Source organism: Dipteris shenzhenensis, chromosome 18 (genome assembly GCF_047967505.1).
Source record: "Dipteris shenzhenensis isolate YYH24624 ecotype China chromosome 18, Dip_SZ_1.0, whole genome shotgun sequence".
Taxonomy (NCBI): domain Eukaryota; kingdom Viridiplantae; phylum Streptophyta; class Polypodiopsida; order Gleicheniales; family Dipteridaceae; genus Dipteris; species Dipteris shenzhenensis.
The window spans coordinates 36,353,265-36,372,985 of NC_141613.1; the positions used below are offsets into that span (position 1 = coordinate 36,353,265).

Genomic DNA, 19,721 nt, shown 5'->3' on the forward strand with positions numbered 1-19,721 from the left:
AAGCCTATTTCAATGGAGAAATGGGCTGATAAAAGCTTCTTATGTCCTACTGTGGTCAAGAAGGTTAAGGCATGGCTTTGAGCTTGCCAAATATCAAGGCAGCAGTTGTAAGGCCACTGTTGCTGGAAATATGGTTCTCTCAAAATCTTTGATCAAGTGAGAGGGGGGCGCAGGCTGTTCAATGTCCCCCCGCCCCCAAAATAAAAGGTACTCAGCCCCCCAAACGCTTTTGAAACTTGACAACTAGAATAATTGTTTGAAAGTGCTGAGTTATACCAATCACCCATCCTCCTTTTTCTCTATTTTTGAAGTCAGACAAAATACTTTTGACAGTTGAGCTGCTTACAAAACAACGTAAACCAAAGGCCTTTCACTTGATGTTGCTTCTTTTGAAGTACAAGACCTTTGCATAGTGAGCCAATAGGCTGATACAAACTGTAATGTTCGTGTATTTGCAGGCTGGAAAAAAAAAGAACCTTTTATCCATCAGGAGAAGCACTGACATTCATTTCCAGAGGCCACCATTTTGGATGAGGCCCGATGCAGAAGCAACAATTTGGAGTGCTGGAACTATGAGGCTTGCCCAGCTATCAGGAAGATGTCCGGTTTATGAAAATCACATCCAAGTAACACAAGTGTATGCACTTTGTGACGAGCAGTGGCTAGTACCCCTCTTCTAGTTAGTAATTTCACTGCCAACCAGCAAATTTAGCGATTGTATATTCCCTGATCTTCCAATTTTTGTTGCATCACCGCAAGCATATTCAGACTCTTGCTGTGAATTCTATAAACGTCAGCAGTTTTAATGGGTTCTCATACTGCCTGCACAGTGCAACATCATCCTAAGTCGATACTTTTGGCTGTAAATTTTGATGAATATATAAACATCAGATGAGTCGCTGAGCGTGCCAAGCTTCGCAAGACATATAGGTGCACTTTAGTCACGTACAATATTAGGAAAAATCAACTAAATGCATCGATACTATGACCTGCCATCAAACGCATCAGCATGCAATAATCGGCATAGAGCATTCTAAGATTACATGCTTCAATGAATAGATTATGAAAAACATAAGTCCTGCAAAATAAATATAAGACCCTCTTACTCGTTCTGCTGCTTGCACTATCAAGGGAGGAAGATTTGAGGGTGACTATATGATGATGGGAAATTGGAGTGCTAGTGATGCGGGACCCTGTACGCTGCTTTACAAGGGGTACTAAAGATTGCACAACATCAGTCATGAGAGGACGATAATCTGCTTCTGGCTGCACACACATTGCACCTATTGCAGCCACCTGTAGAATTACAGTAGCCATGTTGTATAGTCATGTAATTTTGAAGAAAGCTCCATGTAAAAGACACTTAGCGCATTCCCCACAGAGCATGTACCTGAATTAACTCTTTCATTGAATATTGACCCTCCAATATAGGATCAACCATTTCGTGTACCTTGTCTCTATCAGTTAAGCGTGGGAGTGCCTGCCAAGAAACAGGGTTCAGATGTTGATAAAAGAATTTATGGCATCTTAGACAGCACTCTGTCATGATGCTTATGCTAACGCGTTTACATTCCTCCATCAAATGAATTTGGATATATCTTTGAAAGCCATGAATTTCCCTTGAACCATATAATCATGAACGCCCATTGGGCATGCTTGGAAGAAATCAATCATTGCATACATTCGTTTCAAAAATAAAAGACCAGTTCGCTAATAATACAGCACTATTAGTGCCCGCCAAAGGACCAATCCCTTGTTTGAAAAATAGGTTCCCATAGTAATAAACTTATTATTTAAAAGAAAGTTAGCCAACAACATACATCTATAATCTAAAACCTTTTTGCACTTTTATTTTCAAATCAGTGTTTTCATTCAGATTTCAGTTCACAAAAATCAAAATGTACAGCTGACTTTTCGACTCTATTGCTTTTGATAGGGGAAGCTAGGTTCTTTCAAAAGGTAGTGTATGTGGTAGCACAGCTGGACACTACAGAGTATAATGGGAAACGCACTAACCAAGGCACTTAGAGATTGTAGAAATAGGATTCCGGACATTATAATTATGTATTGAGAAGGGGAGGTGAAAGGCAACCAATGCGAATTGCAACTAGTTGAGAAGGGAGATTTTTCTTCCATGACCTTGTCAAATCACTCCAAGCACCCAGTTCACATCACCACTGTTTCACACTGTAAGTTGACAGCCAAAATAAATCACTGCACATTCCACTAGCTCTTTCCAATTGTAATTTTAGAGCAGTACATTCTCTGCCACAATCTCTCCGCCCCATTCTACCACCAGCTTGCAAGAAAACAATGGAGGATCCATGACAATGAGAAACAAATCTCCTTTCAAGCAAGAAAAAAAAGCTACCATTGGATTCTGGATGATAAGTTGAACTGAAGAGTAATGTTGTGCCCAAAGACTCAAAGAGATCCAAAATTGACTAGTAAACTTGGGATCTGTAGGAGATGATGTTCTTTGGCAAACCATGGACTCGGAAAATATATTGTAGAATAACTGTGCGATGTCAGAGCTTGAGCACTTTTCTTGCAAGGGATGAAATGTGCCATTTTAGACAACTAATCAATGATTACCATAATCCGTACATTACCTTAGAGGAATGAGGTAAGGTTATAATGAAATTCATGGGATGCTTTTCCATCTTTCTATTAGAATAGGAAGCAGTTGAAGAAGTCTTGGGTAGTAGTCAAACTGCTTGCTTTCATTTGGTGGCAAGACAAACAAGACCATCTTAATCACATCACTTTCCATCTGAGAACATGTTCCACTAAGTAACCTATATGTTCTGTTGATGTCGGGATGTGCTTCATATGGAGCGACATGATGCTCTTTTAATACAACGACGTGTGTCATGAGGAACACAGATACGATCTTGGTAATATGAAAGGTCATTTGTGTATGAATAGGATGAGAAAATCCTCTGTTCGAAAGGAGATGCACAACAGTCAAGCAGTGCAGCAACATTTTCTAAGTGGGAAAGTCGTCGCCTAATCAAACGAGGACCTCAACGTATTATTTAAAACTTGTGTACTCTGCATAATGGTCTTGATTTCATTGTGGAACAACGTCCATTGGGGGACTCAACATCAAAGGTAAAAACTATGCGTGTGTTGATTTCATTGTGCAAAGACATATATTGGGGGCTCAACAACAAAGGTATAAAGTAAGTGTGTGTGTGTGTGTGTGTGTGTGTCCGTCCTGCATATGAACGATCACTTCTTACACTATTTCCCAAAGCTGTCTCTAAAAAATGGGCATAAAATGTAACTCAGGAAGCATCCAGGTTGACACCTAGTGTACAAGGGACTGTCAATATATGTGGAGCAAGGCCTCAGGATCAAGCTTTGAAAGGCATAAGATGTCCTCTCAAACATTTGAGCCCTTTAGAAAGAGTTACTATACAATAGCTGCAGCACTTGGAATTGAATGATTATAAGTGGCACGATGCTGGTGCTACCAAAACCCCACAGAAACATACTAAGTCTCCTATGTACACTGAGGCCACTCATAATGAACTAGAGCTGCAAAAATCCCTTTCCCCCCTCTTTTTCTTGGATGTGTGTGTGTGTGTGCGTGCATGTGCATGTTTGCGTGGCCACATGGCTCAAAAATCAGGCAAGAGCTCAGGATCAAGATCTGAACGTCACAAAGTTCTATGAGTAGTAAAACTTAAGCCTTTTAAAGGTCTTACAACTTGATACTATCAGAACTTCCTGGAAATATAATGTGGCTCTTATAAAAAGTCATAATGAGCTACCATCACTTCGGTTCTTTCTTTTTTATGGCAGAGAGAGAGAGAGAGAGAGACTCTTTTGTTTTGGGTGAAAACTATCTTGCATTATATTACAAAAATCAGTCCCAAGGAAAAGGACCTTCAGCTACAACATCAAGAAATCTCAATATATGACAAGTGTACATACACACACACTCAGAGAGAGAGAGAGAGAGAGAGAGAGAGAGAGAGACCCAGAGAGAGAGAGAGAGAGAGAGAGAGAGAGACCCAGGATACTAGCACACCCTGCCCAGGCGGCCTTTTCATGTCTACTGGAACACGTCCTGTCAAGAGTTCCAATAGGACTACCCCAAAGCTATATACATCAGATTTTGTGGTTAAATGTCCCGTCAACGCATACCTACAGAAGGACAAAAAGGATATTTCAAGAATTAACTCAAAGTTAATTAAAAATGAATGCACTACTCAAGTTAAAGGAAAAAGGCATGTTCAAGAAAGTGTCAAAATGATAAGGGATTTATATTTACTCTGGGGCAACATATCCCTGGGTTCCCAAGACTCGAGTGGAAACTTGACCATTTATCTTGTCAGAGCCAAGCTTTGCCAAACCAAAATCTGAAACTTTGGCATTAAAATTCTCATCAAGGAGTATATTGCTAGTCTTGAAATCCCGATGGATTACAGGAGGACTGACAAGTTCGTGAAGATACTCCAGGCCTCGTGCAGCATCCAAGGCAATTCGCATCCGGGTACCCCAGTCTAATATTGGTGGATTGCCAGCTGTACCTGTATGAATTGTTTGGTTACTTGTAAGAACTTAACACTTGCCTCATCAACAAATAGGTGTTTTGTAGCACCCCTGAACAGGTCAACAGAATAGCAGCAAATGCAATCCTTATGTAGGCAGGATAACGTCGAAAATTCATCTTGTAAAAGCATAGCAAAATGTACAAATTTTAACTTATCATTGATATTCACATGCAAGCTAACAAACCATCAAGTCACAGGAACTTGGCACTATTATAATATTTATCCACACCACTTTCAGCAGTGCCCAAGGGTGGCCTCAATCATTGGATAAATGTTTTCTTTCATATCCATACATAATACCACACATGACAAAGTTCCTTGAGCTGAGTTTCTGTTAAACTCCAAAGATGAGTGGCACATTTAAGAGGGCTGCACAAGGAGAAGACTCCATGTAAACTTTAACTATTTGCATGCAATCAATTTTTTGAGGTTGAATTACAGTTAGTAATTAGCAAGGCACTGAAAGACCTGATTATTACACAGACACTTTTTGGGATGAAAAATGAACTCGTGCCCTTTGAGCTCCCACTGTGATCAGTGATCAAAGGTATTACTTTAACTAGTTACTCTCTTCCAACTTGCTTTCATATTCTGTAATGTTCCAGGGGAAAAAGACACCGTTCTCTTGGTTCTGGTTCTAAGCTCCAAACATTTTCAAAAATATATGTTTGAAATCTTTTTGTGATTCTCGTATACAACAAGACTAGTGCCGAAATTGCATTCCAATTAACATGGTATCTAATTCATTCAAGAGACCTATTGTGATACTCTACCAAATAACTTTGTAATTCTTGACATAGTATTCCAAGCTATGTCTTCATAAAACATCGTAAAGCTTTAAAATGTAGTTAAACATTAGAAAAATAAATCTAAAGTTAATTCTCTAGAAGACTCAGTTGTGCAGAACTATTGGTATGGTAAGCCTTTAGTGACATAGTGCAGTCCTACACATATCTTGGGGCAGTCTTCACAGGACCCCTTTTCACGATGACCCATGCAACCCAGGCACAACTCACATGAGGACAGCCCGACTAGAGAGACAGTGCTTCCAGGCACACTTTCAGGACACACCAACGAAGAGCTGGCTCTTTGACACACTAGTGCGACCGACGGCCATGTATGCAGCACCCTTCTGAGGATGTGACTTACCGAAGACCGAGTGGAGGAAATTTGAGCGGTTACAAGTAACTATGGGATCCCGGATGATTCGGAATAAGCCCTCAATTCCACATGAGATAGTACAGGTAGAGTTCGCCATGACCCCCTTACAGATTGAAGCCATCTTTCAGACAGTGACTTTCATCCACAGAGTTTGGGACTTGCCTCGATGGAGATTGCCGAGACTGGCCTTGGAGTCATCCAAATAACTAGCAGATAGCGGAGCAGACACATGGTATGCACGGATATCCACATGGTTTACCAAGCACGGTATCCAGATGGACAGGCTCCCCCCTTTTCAATACAACATGGATGCACCCCTTGCGTTGATCCCGCGAGATGAGATCAACCGTATCATACGGTTAGATCTCCTTCAGCTCCATATGTCTCGGACTTGGGGGGGAGACCAAGAGCTCCCCACCACCAAGAGCTCCCCACCAAGTCCCAGTTCTACCGTGACCACTTCCTGAGAGTATCGGAGGAGGGATTCATTATCAAACCCCAATATCTCGAGGACAGAGGAGTCTCACATGCACTGAGGATTGCCATTGCACAAATCCGTGTCTCATCACATCAGCTGAGGATCGAGACGGGGAGAGGAGTGATTGAGACAGAGGAGCATTTCCTATGTGTCTAACCGGCCTATTATGAGATCAGGGGACGATACCATTGCCTCTACTAGGTGGGGAATGGCTTTGGTTACTCTCAGGATTGATCCACTTCTAGGATCAAGTCTGCATTGGGCTCTATCTACTTGAGATGCACCGATACAAGGAGACCCTACTACAACATATACCTAGATGAATCCAGGAACATTCCCAAACTCATCCTCTAAAAACACAACATAGTGCAATTTCAATCTCATGATAGTCACTCACAAGGTTGAAAACCATAAACTCCATCATGCATAGCAGGGACTAGCTACTATGACATCCCCACTGACGTCATCAGCGCCCAACAGTGGGTGTAGACCATAGTATAAAAATATGCTCTCACACATACAAATCCACACACCCACACATACTTGAGCATCCATTTATACAAAGTCTTCGTACTCAGTTTCTGTCGGCACTCCGGAGGTGAAGGGCAGACTCAGCCATGATGAAGGCTAGCACTAAAGGAGAAGGCTAATCAAAAGGTAGTCCAAAATCTCTTCATTCAAGCTACAAATGCTTGTGAAGTCTAAACATTTTCATTTTAGTCTCTCCCCAACAGATTAGAGAGCAGCAGGAGGCGATCAAACCACAGGATAGAGAATCTAACAGAGCACAGCATCACGTCACAGACTTCTATGCATTTGAGTCAGCTCCAGGACACATCGGGATGGAGATGGAGGAGACAGTTGACATGCAGCATCCTGGATTACTCATAGAGGGATGCAGAGACCACCTACAGCACGGAGAGTGACCAGACCACACTCTATTGAGGTCCGTCCTATCACAGCTTTCCTCAAGGGAGACCGCCGACCAAGGCGAGGGGTTACCCTGAGACATTTTCACCGCTCACCGGCGAGCCACCACAGGGCCGAGCTTTGGCTTTTGAGCGCTTTTGAGCTTAGTCTTTGAGCTTGAAACTGAGTCTTAGATCTCAGACCCCAGTATGCTACAGCTCTCAGCTAGTCTCCAGATTATATCTGATTTTGTTCAAGCTATTGAGCTCAGTAGAGTTATCAGGTTATCAGGTTATCAGGTTATCAGTTTATCATCTTATCAATTTATCAGGTTTCCCTTTTCAGTTTAGCAGTATTAGTACTCAGCAAGGGCCTTAGCGCGCCCTTTGCTCCAGCCCATTGGGGAGATCATCCTTTTGGTGTAGTTTGTACCTTGTCCCATAGGCCCGTGAGGTCTTCCGCAGACGTTGATACATCTCTCTCTCTCTCTCTCTCTCTCTCTCTCTCTCTCACACACACACACACACACACACACGCTCTCTCTCTCTCTCACACACACACACACGCTCTCTCTCTCTCTCACACACATGCTATCATGTGTGTGTGTGTGTGTGTGTGTGTGTGAGAGAGAGAGAGAGAGAGGTGTGTGTGAGAGAGAGAGAGAGGGAGAGAGACAAGAGTTTGAGTTGTCTTTTACTTGGGTTCACTACTACTGGGCACTCTGGACTCTTAAGTAAGGATAGAAATCATAGTCTTTGGTGATCCTACTTTTTCCACTTCCCCTTTTTTTCCGACGCTCCCTGCGGCAATCTCTCTTTGATTGTCTGCAAACTCTTTACGTAGACTATATTGTATACTTGTCATATAGTGAGATCTTCTGCTGACGTACTTTTCAGCATCCCATTTCGGGGAAGCTACTTTGCAATATAAAGCAAAAAAAAAAAACACCAAAACAAATTGTGTGTGTGTGTGTGTGTGTGTGTGTGTGAGAGAGAGAGAGAGAGGCGTAGGTACATGTCCATACATTGTGAGTGTGGATTACACATACTTATACAAAAGGAAAGCACTCTTGCCAAATGCAGTACCTTCCTAAAAATGATACAGCCATGGTAACAGTAAATGGAAAAATGATACGATTGATCCAGGATCATAACACTGTCATGCTGCAGCAGCCACAATATAGGAAAAGGAGCTTGTGCCTGGACTATATTTGCATGTGCATGATAAAATATGTCGCAACACGTGTCAAGCATTCAGTTACCATGCTACCCATAGTCAATTGCTGCCAGACAAACGACAATATCAGGCCAGCATTGCCTTGGATAAGCCCACACCCTACCATGTCAGCCAATCCTTGTCATCGCCTACACTGCCAATGTGGAGGAGTGGCCACCACCATGATCTCACCCGGGTATTGTTAGCACATGCAGCAAGTGAATAGCAAAATTGTGCAAACAGTTCGAGATGGCACACAAGACACAAGGCTAGAGTGGCTTGGCATCTAGCCTTATTCTAAGGGAGGACTAGGATCGTTGACCCAGAGATGCAGAGCTGATCCCTTGTGGAAGCGCTTATCATACGAGGCCCCATTTCAGGTTTGCACCTCGGCAAGCCATCTCTTGCAACAGAGGGTCTTTTGGAATACGGCAGACAGTGGCATGGATGCCCCTCTTACGGGGAAGGGTTCAACCTTGATGCAGAGCTTGACTAGGGTCTGGCGATGCTTCTCACCGGTGCACCAATCTTCAGCGGAAGGAAGATACAGAGGGTTCCGGTTCCAAGAAGAAAACCAAACCATATGAACGTTTCAACAAGGCATGACCTGCAGGCGTCTTCTAATTCTCATGGAGCGAGGAATCTATTGGTTGTATAGCCTACCACACTGGTTGTTGGCACTTGGGCTTGCCATAGGCAGTGAGCCAGGACCTGGAGAAGCAAAAGCAGTCAGAATTCTCCTTCAGCGACTCATGGAAGGCTGATTCTTTGTATTGTTTTCAAAGCATTTAATAGAAAGGTGCTTTCTTCGGGGGAGAAAACAAGGAACGAGCTTACGTACAGGGACTTAGGGTGGCAGCCATATTTTCAAAGCAGGATCCATCGTGCCAGCGTCATCCTGAGTTTAAGTTGCATACTAGACTATTGTGATTTTCAGGGCAGCATTTACCTGGTTTAAGACCTGCAATACAGAACATCGGTGTTTCAAGGAATGCATTCTGCTACAAGAGTCCAATGGTAGGACACATGGGCAAGTCAGAGAAGGTCTTTGAAGAGTTAAGTATGCCTTAGACTGCATGCTATGCCAAAAAAATAAAGTGGACTGCAAGCTTCCTGGGCAGGCTTCCTGTAAAAGCTCTTATTCAATCTGCTTTCAAAAGGAATTATTGCTTTTGTTTCCCATCATATTTATTTAAAACTATTCGTATAGGGAAACATCAAAAGGCCATAAAGTACAAGCTTCAACAAGGTAGGAGAATCCTCCAAGACTGGGGACACCAAAGAGACCCACACCTGCAAAGATATTGTCCAAACCACCCCTGTTCTAGAAGTCACAACAAGAGGAGGTCCTATATTTTATCTCATATCATGAAGGTAAATACATGGATTGTCCCAAGAACAAACAGGGTGAGTGGAACCACTTTGTCAAACCCTGTAGAGGGACTCAGGAGCGATTTCAGCATCTTGAAGGCCCCATTCCCATAGATAACTCAGCACAGCTCTTCCTTTAAGAGAGGTGAAGTATACACATTATGCTTTGTTATCATGCCCTGTGGGCACACGGTGCCTGCTTCTGTGAGTTTATCTGCTGCTTTTCGTTCAATATATTCTCTGCACTAGCATTATATAACCTATGTATAAGGCCACATGGGAGCGGATACGACACCTACTCCAAGGGGCTCTCCATCAACACTAATTCGACCTTGGGCTGGCATATTAGCGGCTTAAAGACACTTCTGTGCTTCCTGCCAATAGACATTAGGGAGCATTCTTGTGTGCTCTGAAGTTTACAAAAGCTGGATTACCAGAGTGTGTAATCATCCTTTTAAACGTACAAAGCAAGCAGTAGTTAATCTAGCAGTATCGTCTGCTGACATTATCTTTTCTAAGATAGCATTGCACAGAATTGGGTCTTGAAGGAGCAGCAAGTACATTTCATTTGTTGAGTCTTTGTATTGGGCATCTCTTCAATTGCTGTTTAACCCCCTTCATTAGGACCTTGTTATAAAATTAGCCCTGTTTTTCCAACCTCGTATGGAATCCTTGACCTCGTTTTCCTAATGCTTAAGGCTTTTTAAAGTTAACCTGCATGATGCGCATTGATTCAATTGAATAAGGGATCCCCTACCTCAATTTTTTGACTCATCAGAAAATATCATTGAAGAGTTTGATTTTGGAAACATGAATGTCTCCTATGCATCAACATGCACACTGCACACAGTACTCCCCCGTACAGACATAAATACCAAAAACCAGATATCAACTAAACAAAAGCAGGAGGCTCACGCATCATCCAATATCAGCATCGTGTTACTAAAAGAAAGTCCAGCTTCAAAAGCCTCATCATCACATTTGCAGACTACTCTTTGCTAAACAACTCTCATGTTTAATGAGTAGTTCATAGTTTGAAGATCAAATAGCAGCCCAGGGAATGGAGAACTATGAGATTGTGGGGTCGTTCATTTTCTCACTCACAGTGAAGAAAGAAGAGTGGCATTGCCATCTATTACTCACAGTGAAGAGAGAAGTGTGGCGTTGCCATCTTTTACTGCAATTCTCTATAGCACATCTGCTCAGCTTGCTACAAATAGATCATGGGCTTTGAAGGGATTCCTCACCAATTTGCAAAATAAATAGCCGGAGCTTTTCTAGTGAGAACGTCACTTGATGATATATTCCAAAATGCAATTTTCATCTCTAATTTAAGTCAGTCTTGCACTGAAATGTAAAGATTCATATGTACTAAAGTAGGGGCATATGACATAGTCCAAGAGGAATGGAAACAGAAATCTGTCAAACCTTATTGTACAAACAAAGACAGAAAAATAAGAAGAGGACAGCCTAATCATTTTGCAAATTTTTAAGATGGTTCAATAATTTGATATCAGGAAAGAATTATATAAGCACAAGAGGTATATTTGAGTCTCACCGTCAGAGTATAAATGTTCTTGCAAACTACCATTTGGCATGTATTCATACACAAGTAATCTGTGGTCCTGGTCCGCACAATAGCCTATTAAATCTAGTAGGTACGGTGAATGCAAGCGGCTGAGCAAGTCTACCTGTGATAGAAGATGTAAGATGTCAACACAACAAGAAAATAAAGAATAGAAAAACAAGAAGCTAAATGATAAAACCCAATTGAGATCCACGTAGCTCTAAGCCTGCAAAGGCTATAAACAATCTTAATTAGGTGACCAAAATTGCTGAGAGATCCTGAGCTTTGCAAGGGACGTGCAGCTAGTAGACACCATTCAAAGTTGAAATTCTTGAGAGGATTCTAAGTTCTGAATGCAAGGCCACAATGAAAAGAAACAAACAAAGGATGGAAACAAATGAAGGTGACTGATGGATCATTAAGCCTGCATGTCAGATTATAATCTAAAGGTGACAAAAGCATGCTGACAGGTACTCAGGCTTTTATGGTTGAAAAAGGCATTCAAGGTTGAGTTTGTTCATAAGATGTAAAGATTGCAGCAGATAATAAAACAATGCTTCTCGTTCCAAGTCAAAAGGCTTAATGTTAGACATGGTATTTTGCCTAATTTTGTTCTGCTATTAATGTTCAAGGAAAAATCTATCAAGTTCTGTACAATTAGAAGCACACTAAAACAAGTATGAGAGAGGACCTCAACACGGAACTCGTGGTCTCCCTGCTTGCCAGCTCTGTCCAGTTGTTTAATGGCAGCAAGTCTGCCATCTGGAAGAACTCCTCTATATACAGAACCAAAACCTCCATGGCCTATGACGTTCACAGAGTTGAAGTTGCTAGTGGCAAACTGCAGTTGCTTGTAAGTGAATACCTGGGCTTCAGTTGGGGACACATGCATAGCAGGGAGCATGTATTGGGTTGCACTCTTCTGAAAATCTGCATAACGAGATCATACACTTCAGTGGACATAAAAGAAATTCAAGATGGCAAATAATTTGATATAAGTTCTGGCGACGACACGAATGTCCCCTAATTTCACATTCTTCTTTCAAAGGTCATTGAGGAGATGACCCCAGGAAGTGAAGCTTTCCCTTATGTACCACAATTGTACACGTAAGATGGGCTTGTTTCGTCGGCTAAAGGAGCAAGGAAAGATCATTGCTAATTTCACAGGCTAAACCCACTCTATTGTTGGCACATTTCGATACTATCATTCTACCGCTTCTGTATCGATTGCAAATTCCTTATGACACGCGGGTGCATGGTCTTATAAAGCTTAAAATTTGAGATCGCAACAGATCGCTGTTGAAGGTATGTTTCCTGTATGAGCTCCCTTTCAGCCTTTGAGATGTATTTTTAAAAAATCCATGGGACATTTGTTCACGATCTAATGAGCAGAGTGCCACATTACCTTGGCTGATACCATTCTCGAGGCTGAACGGCTTGCCCTTGGCTTTCCGAGTCACATAGAAGTAATAGATGGCAACCACCAGCAGCGAAGACATGGCCAGAGCGGCAACAACTGAAACAACGATAACAGCGATATTGCTTCCATGATCTTGACCTGATGGTTGTTGAGGAAGGTTGCTAGAAAGCGGAACAGGGGCAACAGTATCAAGATTGCGTAACATGGGTGGAAATTTTGTATCGCTCTCGCAGGAAGAACGTGCACAGGTTCTGGGTTCTGGACCGAACTCTTGCGTTAAGCCTTCGATTATCAAATGCAGAAAGTCTATGTATTAAGAAGTCGGGAAAATCAAGAAGACGCATAGATAAGCGCACTGGGGTCTTCTGATGCTACTTTCCTCGCATAGAATCGTCGTAGCCACTCAGTGGTACTGGCTGGGCCTCAGTCATGAGCAGGGGTTGATCTTTATAATGAAACTAACAGACCACAAACATGAGGGAGAGGGAACTGGAATCTAGCACCGAGAAGCCTCAATCAATTGCTTTTGATACCGCTCATGGGTGACAAGGAGTCCTAGCCTCGTCTAGCCCTGGTCTTTAGATTGAAGTTAATGAGTTTGAAGGGCCTATAGAGAGCGTTCAGTAGCCCATTTCTGTTAGACTGCGAGTGCTGCAATGTACATTGTTGTCAACGGGAGAGGAAAATTGGGAGGCTTGTCGGAAGCTGGAAGGCGGTGTTAAAGATAGAAGGCTGAGTGGAGAGAGTACTGCAGTCAGAGACGCTGACTATCAGGTTGGAGACGAGGAGGTCGTGGGGCTGAGAAGAAGTACAAATGCATTGGTTGCAAGCGCGGGGACCGTAGGCGCAATCAGAGTAGCAGGAATGGATCACTCAATGAGGGGAGGAAGGAGGAGAGCATGTATGCAGTACTGTGCTTGTATTCTCTTGGGCAGATAAAAGCAAGTGCAAAGGCTATGGCGATGGCAAGAGCTCAGTAGTTGGCTACTATCAGCTACTGTGTAATTCTTTTCTGATGGCTATGGCGGTGGCAGGAGAATGTTCTGCTACTTCTCCTGCTCCTCCTCCTACACGTTATGTTTGGTACATTAGCTCTGCATTAGCTGTTGGGTTCTGCTTCTTCTTCTTCTTCTTAGCTCCAGTGGATCAGCAGCTATGGTGAGATGGCAAAAGCTCAGCTGGAACTAGGTTCTTCTTCTTCGTTTTGGAGGGTGGATGAAGATGAGTGATGAAGGGGAGGGTTGGCGAGAGGAGAGTACGGGGGGAGGTTTGATGGCAGGGGTTGGATTTGGGGGGAGGATCACATGCGAGGCCACGAATGTTTGAGAGGAAATCACATGGGCAGGGAGAGGGTGAACGTGGGCAAGAGAAAGCGATGGCTGGCATCTGAAAATGGTAGTGATTCTAGTGAACACTGAACAGTGAACTGTGAAGAGTGAAGATTTTGGTGAGAATCATGGAGGCTGGAGGGATGAATGAATGAATCCATGGATGATTTGAAGAGTCTCTGCGTGAGGGTGGCAGAGCTTTCAATGCAAGAGTGATGGCCGGCATTGAATCCATTTCAGAAGAGCCCAGATCTCCCTTGCTTCCTCTCATTATCCTACTTTCCTTGCATCATATTAGCCTTGCCCTTCCTTCGGCTCAAAGTGCTCACATAACAGTCAACACATTTTCTTTGACTTTATCCCCTTCCACTTTCCAACTTCCTCCTTCCTTCACTTTTCCATTTTTTGGCCCCCTCCACACCATCCCCAGCAATTCGTCGCTCGTGGTGTGTTTTCAAGCTCTGCCCAGATATCTATGCAGCTTTGGAGTGCCTCTGGAGCTCAAACTCGCACCTCATTTCTGGAGGGCGCAGATTTTTGCACTTGTGCGCGATTTTTCCTTTATCCAATAAAAGCGTGCCATCTGGCTCTGACCTTACGCTCCAGAGCTTTGAATGTTGTTCCTACATCCTCCCAACCAATTAAAAATAGGCACGAAGAACTCTGCACTGGTCTGCGCTCTGCACTGGTCTGCAGCCAAGATAGAGCTCACTGCAACTCATCAGATGGTAGCTGATGGCTCAAGTGCAAGTATTGCAAACTAATAAATGCTTGAGCAATTTTGTTCACACGAAGAATTCACGTCCAAGCCTTGGTGTCGCACCAGCTACGAATTTTTGACCTTGTGTGCACAAGCTCTTAGAGCCCTTGTTCCCTCTCACGGTTTTGTGAGCCGGATTACCACTTTTTGCCTGCGCCTCCTTCCCCATTCCCCCGACTTGCTAGCTTTCCCGTCGCCACACCAACTCTTGGCACCGCACCACTCGATTAGAGAGTGACATTTTTCACTCTCCCAACGGGCAAGCTGAACTATGGCTCAAGAAGCCTCTACAACAATTGCCTGGGCTGAAGAAGGTGTTTGGGGTAGATTTTGGATGAAGAGCAGCCTCTAGAATACTTCGACCTACAGCTATGGTACCCGGGCTAGTTGGAAATGATGTCTGGAGTAGTCGCAGTGTTGAGGAAGACTCCCAAGAGAGATCTATTGCGACAAAAGCCCTGGGGATATTTGGAGGAGCTCTCACAAATAGGTGACTTGCTATAGAATAGCTTCTACAGTCAACGACGTGCTGATTTTTCCCATGAGCTAGCTGAATAATAGCCCTAGGGAAATCGCCTAGGCTATGGTAGTGCTAAGGGGGTAGCTCTTCATGATGGAGATGCTCGAAGGAGCTCTACAAGGTCACACGTGTAGGAAGTGTGATCGAATCAGCTTCAATACAGCCGCCAAAGAGCAATAGGGCACGGGCATTACGAGGCTTGCCACTTCACCACACGACCACTGAGTCGTTGCGCTCGTGCTCTTTGCATCAAATTGCAGCTGATGATCTCCTGACTTTTCGCTCGCATGCAAATGTTTGATGCGTTCTACTCAACCTGAAGCATTCTCGCTCACATAGCGATGAGTGGGAACATTCTCTTATTAGCTTTCGTTTGTGACGTGAAGGGCATGTGAACACAAGACCCTTTGTGCTTACATGGTCTTGACTTAAGTACCCAACGGGGACACAGCGCAAACACACATATTTTCGATTCACGCACACAAAATTCACCATCATCGTGACCCTCCATGATCCCTCACTGCACCACCAAGGGTGTTTCGGCCCTATGCACACGAAACCAACAATGCGTGATTGGTCACTCGTTCTCCATGCTCACACTATTTCAAGGTGTCAAATTAGCGCCTCCAATCTAGAGGGTGCAAATTTGAGCACTGGTGCACCATTACACCTCCAACCAATCCACATTTGCCATGTGACTCTGAGCATGACCTTCAATGCTCCTCCATAAATCCTAAGCTTCTATCCAGCCAATCAAAAATAGCCAACTACAATTCAACAACAGTCTGGAGCTCACAAAGAGCTCCCTACAACTCCCTAGATGGTCCAACCAACTCTGTTAAATGCATTTAAGGCATGCTAATTTAGTTCACACAAAATAAGTTTATTTGAAGCTAGAGAATCGCACTAGTCATGCATTCTTAATCCCGTGTGCACGGACTTTTATACACACTAGAGCTGCCCATGCCTTTGGGATGGGAGCTAGATTTGGAGAAGCAATCTTGCATATTGAATGTATCCATGGTCTGTAGGCGCTACCCATGGTGTAAGAGGGCCTCCAAACATTGCGATTTGATGTTGGGGAGGCTGTCGATTTAGCAGACAAGCAAGGCTTTAGCTTAATTTCCGGACACCCACCAAACAGATCTTTTGCAGTCTCCTTTGTGACTTTTCTTGTGTTGGAGGTGATTCCTGCCTTGTTTTGTTCCAACTCCAGGCATTGCCCCTTTTGCCGTTGACGCGATTCATGCCGTGTTTTTCATTGATCTTCGGGATTTTTGCCTCCGTTTTGCTGCCGTTGTTTGCCAACTCCCGGCAGTGTGAGTTTGATGGGCAGCCGCCCAAGTTCCAACCCCGGGAAGCCGAACTAATTACAATCTTACCGCTCAAATTTTAGGAGATCAGCTGTCTCTCTCTGTTGGCTCGTGATTCTTGCTAGGTAGTCGCGACCTTCTCTTGACTTTCCGCACGTGAAAGTCAGCATCCACCGGCGAGCACCCCGTAGATGCTTGTTGTGGATCGAGCATCATGTGCCCGCCCGTAAAATCTCTGCTCAGTCTTTGCTACCGCCTGCCCAACTCATCCCTCTGAATTTAAGTTGGTGTCACACGTCTCGTTCGTCTTTTTTTTTCGGGAAATTTATCAAAAGAAAAAGGAAATTTACAGCTCAATGTTGTCTTCAAATTACTAATTCAATAGTCTTGAAGAAAATGAAGCCCGGAATTTTGTTGGAGTCAAATTAAACAAAAGCTTAGGCATTAGTTTTTTTAGTTAGATTGGCATGAACCTTCATGAGAGGCCAAAATAGGTATTCTTATATATATATATATATATATATACCAATCATCACGAGATAATGCACACAATGCATTTTCTGTAACTCACACATTGAGATTTTTAGGCAAAAGTGACATGGTGTGAACTAGATTTTTGAAAACAAAAGCACAATCTAACTTTACACTATGTTGAATGTATACATAGACTATTAATGGAAAGAAGGGCAAAGGGAGCCATGGCAAGAGTTTGGGGCTAGTTCATGAGTAGCAACTCCAATGGCAATGCACCATCAGCACCCATGTGGCAATGAACAAAGCAATCGGGAGTAGCATCAATGATCCTTTCGTATATACCATTACCTTGCACCATAGAGCAACACCACTATGAAGAGTAGCAAAATCAATTGTTGTGACACAATAGCATGAAGCAACCTTTTGAGTAAGGGAGAGACCAATCTTCAACTCACATAAAACAGAAATTTGCAACCATAATGTGTTCATAGTCAAAACATTTCACAAACGAGAAACTAGCCATTACCTCGTAAATGATAAAAACAAGCATGACACACAGGGTCCAAGAGGACCCAATTTCTCTATGTAATACATTAAGTGTGCTATTGAAGACCAAAGCTGGCAATTGTAGTAAACTAATATCATAGAAATATGGGCCTGAGATTGAGAAAAGTCAATGAAAAGGTAAGACATCCATTGAGAAGGCTATTTTAAAAATGGGAAAGTCTTAATTTGAGGACATGAATAATGCCACTACTAGCCTTGCCTCTAAAGTTCATGTCCATCCACGTGATCATATTCCATCTCCATTTACTTGTGGTAAAGTGCATGCATTAAAAGCAAGTATAGGTTAATGTATCTATATAATCTTTTTTAAAACTGGTGATGTGGACATAACAATTCACACAAACATGACACATGTTTTGCAAGTTTTGCTTAATTACTTAGGTCTACATCCACACTGATCCATATAAGATATTGCATGACCCAATACTAGCGTAATGATGTAGTTCCTCATACCAAGTTTTGAAACCTATGAATCAACCCTTCCCTTGCATTCAATCGCATTGAAATCAATGTTGAAACTCTAATCTATTCCAGTAACCTAGGTATTTACAAGTTAGTGGGCAACTAGGCATTTCCCTATTTGGATTTTCAAGAGCCACAAATGGACACCCTAGAGAAGGCATCTATAAAGGAAGAGAGATGGAGATTCAACATGATCAGATTGCTAGACCACTTTATATTGTAATGCCGTAAAAACTTAGCACACTTTCATAAGGAAATGTAAACCCTAATCATACATCCAATAACAGTTTTATAACAATGTCAGCCATTTCACTTAATATATCTAGGATGGAGAATTTGTCGTTGCATGAGTTTCCTATTAAGCTAAGATCATGGACAATCCCTATGCTAGACATTTACATTATAGAATGAAGAAGGACTTCAACGTACACAAATTAATCCTTTGGATTTATAATTTAAGGCATGTATGGCAACCTAGGTTTAAGGAGCTTAATCGTATTGGAATTCCTTAAAAAGAAAAGCTTAGCCATGACTACATGAAGTTAAATTTACTTTAATTCATTTTTTCAAAGGCTACTAAAGAAAACTTTTAAAGCACTATCATGAAAATTATTCCACAATGGACACATTTGTTGCACAAAGTCACATTGAGAGAAACAAATAATATGACCAATCGACACACCAAATCACTTACACGCGTTAGCAAAAAAAAAAACAAAGTATACCTCAAAGCATGCCTTACACACTCTAGACCATGAGCCAAAGATGATAACAATGCAACCACATATAAGAAAATGTAGTAATCCCACAACGCTCCACATATTTGAACATGTATGACCCATAGGAAATAGTACTTTCATATTGACCCATAGAAAATACAACATATTGGCTACTCATTAAAAATTTCAAATAAATGGACCATTTTTTATCATCCCTTAGCACTAGTTTTATAACACAACATTTTTACGTCCTATCAACTTGTGAGGACATAACGGAAGCTAAGAGGGTGAGAGGAAGCTTGAGAGACACAAGTTTTGGTCAGTGCAGAACACCCTAATCTTCTATTTCATCCATATGTATGTGTTTGAGTACTATACATAATCGGGGTTAAGGTACAGTGGCCTTTAACCCCCACAACCTCCCACTTAAATGCCAATGTGCCTTTAAGGAAGAACAACCAATGACTATACTATCCAATGCCCATTAATACACGACAATACTCAAACCGCTGACTAGGTAGACTCTTTGTCAGCATATCTGCAGGGTTATCATTTGTATGAACCTTGACAAGCTCTATGCGCTTGTCCTCAAGTACCTCCCTGATAAAATGGTACCTGACCTCAATGTGTTTGGTCTTTGCATGAAAGGCCGGATTCCATGCTAGTTGAATAGCACTCATGGAATCACTATGCAATGTCGGTACACCTGTATGAATCCCCAAATCTCTCACTAGCTGATTAAGCCATATAGCTTCCTTGCAACCCTCTGTGGCTGCAACATACTCAGCCTCTGTGGTAGACAAAGCAATGCACTTCTGTGCATGAGACATCCACGACACTGCACCACCTGCAAAGGTGAACACATAACCAGAAGTGGATCTCCTGCTATCCA

General features: G+C 42.6%; 1 protein-coding gene across 1 annotated transcript; it reads right to left on the reverse strand.

The window, feature by feature from the left end:
* Positions 1–616: 616 nt before the first annotated feature.
* Positions 617–14,230, reverse strand: LOC147891172 (putative serine/threonine-protein kinase PBL7). Its single transcript, XM_087389110.1, has 8 exons — positions 12,672–14,230; positions 11,958–12,196; positions 11,258–11,390; positions 4,283–4,541; positions 4,023–4,155; positions 1,391–1,480; positions 1,107–1,296; positions 617–822 (listed from the first exon to the last, which is right to left on the reverse strand). Exons 1-8 carry the CDS (start codon positions 12,889–12,891, stop codon positions 803–805), a joined length of 1,284 nt encoding a protein of 427 aa, XP_087245236.1. The 5' UTR covers positions 12,892–14,230; the 3' UTR covers positions 617–802.
* Positions 14,231–19,721: the final 5,491 nt, after the last annotated feature.

Excerpts from the sequence above, each read along its gene's own strand:
- LOC147891172 (XM_087389110.1), bottom strand. The coding sequence starts at position 12,891 with ATGTTACGCAATCTTGATACTGTTGCCCCTGTTCCGCTTTCTAGCAAC. Across the intron at positions 1,481-4,022 it reads AGGGTGTGCTAGTATCCTGG|GCACTCCCACGCTTAACTGA; the intron begins GTCTCTCTCTCT and ends GTTTCTTGGCAG. Across the intron at positions 823-1,106 it reads TAGTGCAAGCAGCAGAACGA|GCAGTATGAGAACCCATTAA; the intron begins GTAAGAGGGTCT and ends TGCACTGTGCAG.